At 33.9% G+C, this 5,899-nt stretch overlaps 1 protein-coding gene across 1 annotated transcript; it reads right to left on the bottom strand.

The window, feature by feature from the left end:
• Window positions 1-3,407: 3,407 nt before the first annotated feature.
• On the bottom strand, window positions 3,408-5,529 carry LOC122610266 (stemmadenine O-acetyltransferase-like). The gene is made up of 3 exons (XM_043783261.1): window positions 5,324-5,529; window positions 4,769-5,231; window positions 3,408-4,295 (listed from the first exon to the last, which is right to left on the bottom strand). Exons 1-3 carry the CDS (start codon window positions 5,527-5,529, stop codon window positions 3,408-3,410), a joined length of 1,557 nt encoding a protein of 518 aa, XP_043639196.1.
• Window positions 5,530-5,899: the final 370 nt, after the last annotated feature.

Here is a 5,899-nt window from a genome sequence, read left to right on the forward strand (position 1 = left end):
TACATGTACGATTGTCTTGGTTGTTTTCTTTTTTGGTTGTTTTCTTTTACTTGTTTGAGTTCTTGTAGGAGACTTTTTTTTTTTTCATCATGTTTCTACATTTTTATGCTGTTACATATGTTCAATGGTTGCTATCGTATATGTATTGCCGAACTTGTGCTAAGGTATTTTTAGGTCACATGTTTGCTACCCCTCCCTACTCTCAAGATGGCCAGACCTAGCGGACTCAGCAGAGAGGTATATCTTCTTATCATGTTCTCGGCCAACAGGTATGATAATTCTAAACACTTTACACTTTCTGACTTTTACCACTTTCTGGCCGGAGGTCAATTTGGAAGCAGCCTCTCTATCTTTGGGTAAAGGTAAAACTGTCTACAACCCACCTCCCCTATACCCAGCTCAGGAATTGGATACGGTTGTTTTTGTTGTTGTTGTTGTTGTGTTCTAGGATTAAATGCAAATTTCTGGTTATTTAAAAAAGAGCTATGAAAGAGAAACAAGAAAAATAAAACATATAAACGAATCAAATATGGAAATTATATGTTAGTAAAAACTTGTAAAATCTATAATTACTCAATAAAACTCTTTTAATCCCTATACAGTAGTTAGAATGACTACTTTTCAGTTTTCACCATGTGGTTTTACTTGCGTTAAAAAGATTTGTCTATGTCATTAAGTCCCCACTGCATGTAAAGATCATGTGAGCTGCATTTTAATCTATTTTCTTTTCTTGTGAAAGTGACATAAATAAAGTCACTCAATATATTTATATATAAATAAATCAATATAGTTATTTTTTGTTTATTAAGTAAAATAAAAAAACAATTTTGATGACTTAGTGAATTTAAGTATTTTCGATTAAGTTGCGACTTTTTTTTATCAAGATACTTAACAAAGACTACCTAAATGAAGATACTAAACAAAGTGATAATGAAATTAGATAGATTATCTTCGTAAATATCAAAATATTGTTGTCTTTAGGTACAATAGTGAATGATGATACTAAACAAAATAAGTAGGAGACTTATTGTGGAACTTGATTTCTAGCTGAATCTTGAATTAAAAAATCCGAGTGTAGAAAGCAATGTTTTCACGATCGGACCGGACCGGCCGGCCGGATCGGTTAAACTGGGACCCAGACTCTTAAGCGGTCCGGTTACATGTATTGAATCGAACGTGCAACTGCCCGGGCGGTTGGACCAGAAACCAGCGCTTGAAACATCAAACTGGCAGCCGACCTTTAACTTTTTCTGTTGACTTATTATCTGGTTGGAAGTTGGAGTTCTTAAGCAACTTTATCCAACTTCTAGACACTCACTTGTTGTTTCTCCGACACCGCCGTCTGAGGACTACTACCTCCGGCGAAATGGTGAACATGGTGAAACAATCAATCAATGGTTTGAAATACAAATCCAAATCTAGATCTTTACAGATTTACAGTCTAAAGAGGGCGTTAATGGTAATGGTGAAGATAGATATTCATGGGTTTTAACTTTTAATGATATGAAGAAAAAGTGTGTTTTGATTTTGGGGAAATAAAGAAACGACCGGTGGTGGACTTTAAAGGGGTATATTTTGGTGTTTTCCATATGAAAAACCACTTTACAGAAGTGATATATTATCATATATATAGGGTAGCTATCATTATAGGGACTATTATTATATGGTATAAGACTATAAGTATATTTTTATTTAGCTCTTAATTTAATTTTAGGCAATGTATTTTTTATGTTATGTATACAATATCCGGTTCTTTAATCCGGTCCGACCGATCCAACCAGTAACTAGTAAAGAGACCGGTTTGCTTTCCGGTCCGGTTGTGAAAACATTGGTAGAAAGTCATTAGGGAAGATAAGGAATATATAGAGGGAACGAATAAAACCCACTTTTAAAAACAAGAATGGAAAATCGAATAACCACGAGAACGAAATTTGTATCTACCCCTTTACAGAAAAAGGGCAATATTCGATTGAATTCGCTACTATCAAGAGGGAACAGGAAATTCTCAACGAAAAAAAAAACAAACTACTGGTAACCAATTAAGCTTTATTGTGTTTCCTTGTGTGTTAGTAATAAGTTATCTTACCTCTAGAAGCTTTATAAACAACTTAATAAGAGTTATCGTGCTTCGTATATGTTCACGACCACCTATAAATATCCAATCTCAACCACGACTAATAAACTTTAAACAACTCTTATTGTTCAACTATTATGCTAAACTTTAAACAACTCTTATTGCTCAACTATTGTGACTAGCATGGCCCAAAACATTACGGACTCGCATAAACAATTCCAAACAAGCTAGGTCTAAACGAATTCATCACTACGCGTCTGTCAAATAGTCAAAATCAATATTTTTCATAAAGACTTGCTAAACCAATTTACAAAATCTTTTAACAGGTTAAAGCTAACTATTTTTTCTAACAAGAGCTGTTGCAATCATTTCAATACGATTTTTCATTAATTTGTTATGAATTTTTGAAATATTGACTTGTTGAAATCGTCTAGAATCTGGCCACCTTTACAAATCAGCATTTTCGACCCATTATGAAGCAAAATTAAGGAAAACTTCGTTTTGGACGAATTTTATAGAGACAAGTCTTTTGGAAAATGTAAAACTCAATTCATGGAGAGTTATGATGAAGTAGTTATGATTTTTGCAATTCAGCTAAAATTTCAACTCTACTAAACCGTATTTAAATTTGTTTCGTCTCCAAACCACACTAATCGTTCCCAACATCCAAGCCCGACTTCTAGAACTCAAATACACTCGATATAAGACCCAATTGATGGTTTCATGTTAACTCTTACTCCATAAATCGTATGCATAGAAAAATAAATTACATTATATCTCCAATAACAATACGAATTCGATTAATTAATATCAATGAGCCTATAACCTTTCAAGACCAGAAATAAATCAATATAATGGATTGAAAAGAAACACATTTGAAAGGGGAGACACGACAAAAACCCACTTGAATCGCTTTCAAAAATTATCAAAAAAAAAAAAAAAAAAAAAACTGATTAAATGTTAAATAATGAAGCCTAATTTAACATACTTTGAGATCAATATATATTTAATTAATTTAACTAATACAAATAAATGGGAATTAATTTTTAATGTCAATGGCCAAAGGGGACTTGTTAAAATTAGTGGTGTTTATTTCATATTTGTGAAGATTTTGTTTTTTTAAGGCAATAATTGTATAAAACTAATAAGTAATTATAAAGTAAAACTTTACGAAACAAAAATTTGCAAGTAGCAACCACTTTAATTAATTTCATGTTTGTGAAGATTATAAGAATAACTTCTTCAAGTTTGGAATTCACATTATCTATTAATTAGAATAATAAGAATAATAAAATATAAATTAGTAATAGTAACAAACCAATTCTGTAGTAATTCAATGGTTAAGATATAAAAGAGGACTAGGGTTGACAGTAGCATGTGAAAGAAGCTCAGGATCACACTCAAATTTCTCCATTTCATCTAAACTCAATGTTACTATGGCTTCAACACCACCACCATTCGTATCAGTTAATGCTACAAACCTAACTATGCCCGGATTCATAACATAAAACCATATCGGCTTTCCCCATCCAAAATCCAAGTCATATATACCGCTGTTCAGCATACTGGAAGTCAGCATGCAGTCTCCTGCATTAACAAGTTTGATCATATTCAATCTATCTTTCATTGTTTTGTGTCCCTTAACACCTTTTAAGCAGTCAATATGACCCGAGTTTACGTTTGCTATTGATTCTCTTAATTTACTCATCAGCGTTGGCAAGTTTGGTTTGTTCCCAGGAAAGCAAATCGCATATCCTCCACTAACAACATTGCCAATTGAGTTGTCAGGCAACGGAGGTGATGCTCTTTTCCGAATATTAACCACTGAAAACATTAGATGAGGTGACTGTAGACTGTATGGTGATCTGCAAGTGGATGCTGCTTTTGCAGCTGCCTTCCAAATCACAGCTGTTGTGGCTTCCATCCGAGTTGGGGTGTAGGCAACGGGTTGGGCTTTGAGGATAGCCAATGATTTTGAATCAAACACGAATCTTTTGGTACTAAGCAGTTTGATGTTCATTAAATTGGCAGGAACTGGATCTTCTAAGCTAGGATCATTTGGAAATACTTCGGATGCCATAAGACTTGGCGAAATTGTTTCTGGTGAACCTCTGACAGCTGCAGCCCATGCTTTCATAAACATCATATATGTATGGAAGTCAACTATTTTGTGAGATGAACTTGTAGTTAGGACAATTCCACCACAACTGAAAATATTCACCTGAAACAGACATACCTGCAATCTAAGATATTTGTTTACATGACTTGAAAATCAACAATTAGATCGGCATGATACATTAACCAAAGCCTAGCAAATGTGCCTATCAAGGAACTGGTTTGATTAATATTTTGCTTTCATGTTCAAAGGTGCATCCACATGGAGGCCAAGGTTGGTCATGACCCACCCACACTATCTACAAAACTCTGTATTTCTAACACTATTTTTATATATCAGTCTAGTATGTACCTTACCCGCGAAATTAGATAGCCACGTCAGCAACCTATGTACCTTACCAGCAAATTTTTACTCGACATTTAGGTTGCCCCTTGGCCCAATCATACAGTAAATGATTTTTTAGTGACTGAATTGAGCGGTATAAAATACGATGATCGATCTTGAGGGAAAGTAATAACAATTGTAATGTTTGTAGTTTCTAAACAAAGATGCTTCAAAAAAGATAGGCCGAAACTTACCTGAATACCTAACACGTAATTTCTGATTGTAGAGTTCATAGTGTGAGCTATTTTCGGGATCAACTCTCTTACTTTTTCATCATCTGGATCACGCAAAAAGTTTTCTAGTGTCTCGTTGACTCGAGCCTCCATGTAATAGACTCCCTTGTCATTACAATCAATGTACAAGCTGTTCTTAATAAGTTCTCCGGCAAGAGGATAGAACTGAGTTAGAATCCGAGATAAATTCTCCTTGAGATGTTTCGCTCTTTTAGACACGACATCTTTAATACTAGCCTCGTTACTATTAGGAAGAAACAAGGCCCAAGGCGTGTAGACATCATACATAGTTTGGTCTAAAAGTGATAATTTATAGGTTCGTAGATGATATGGAGTTGGATAAGTTGGCTTGATGGTTTCTCTTGAAATTATCTCAATTTCCACCTTCTTCATACGATTGGCATGCTTGTTAACATTCATCAACCTGCAAACAATCCTAAAATAAGCACAAGTTTGACTCGATCAACTTCATAGGCAGACAACAAATAAAATTAACAGTTGAATTTGGTTGCCTACCTGTTTGAGGATTGCATACCACAAACGCTTGTCAATATACTATGTTTAAGAGAATTAGCTTGGTATCTCTGTGAGTTTAGACCTCCTTCTGAGCATGATGCTTGAAAAATCCGAGAACCCAAAGCCGAAAGGTCATGAAGAAGATATTGATGATGAGAAATAAGGTTATGTTTGGTTGTTTTATGGGCTGAGAGGATTAACTTCATTATCAATCTATGACAATCAGCTTCACAACAAACTAGCTATTTGATATATGATATGATAATATGATAAAATTAGTCCACAAATATGATCTTTTTAAAGGAACACGGTGACATCGTGATCCTTGAAAGTCGGAAAACAAGTACTAACAATTATAATTAAAGTTTTACATCCTGCATATATGCGAACTAACCCACAATTGATTACCAAATTTATTTAAACTAGCAGTAAAATCATTTATTTCATCATATCATCCTTTTTTTGCTGCAGTAAACATTATTTATATAGCAAACAAGAAACTTTGATATTATAATTTTTCTTTTTATCTGAGCCCAACCATAACAATGTGACATGGAATGCTTTTCATTAACTTAT

Source organism: Erigeron canadensis, chromosome 8 (assembly GCF_010389155.1).
Source record: "Erigeron canadensis isolate Cc75 chromosome 8, C_canadensis_v1, whole genome shotgun sequence".
Classification (NCBI taxonomy): domain Eukaryota; kingdom Viridiplantae; phylum Streptophyta; class Magnoliopsida; order Asterales; family Asteraceae; genus Erigeron; species Erigeron canadensis.

What these genes read in the sequence shown, in the direction of transcription:
- LOC122610266 (XM_043783261.1), bottom strand. Translation starts at nt 5,529, where the DNA reads ATGAAGTTAATCCTCTCAGCCCATAAAACAACCAAACATAACCTTATT. An exon ending in GGTATGCAATCCTCAAACAG is followed by an intron (nt 5,232 to 5,323) that starts GTAGGCAACCAA and finishes GATTGTTTGCAG; the next exon opens with GTTGATGAATGTTAACAAGC. An exon ending in ATTACGTGTTAGGTATTCAG is followed by an intron (nt 4,296 to 4,768) that starts GTAAGTTTCGGC and finishes TGTCTGTTTCAG; the next exon opens with GTGAATATTTTCAGTTGTGG.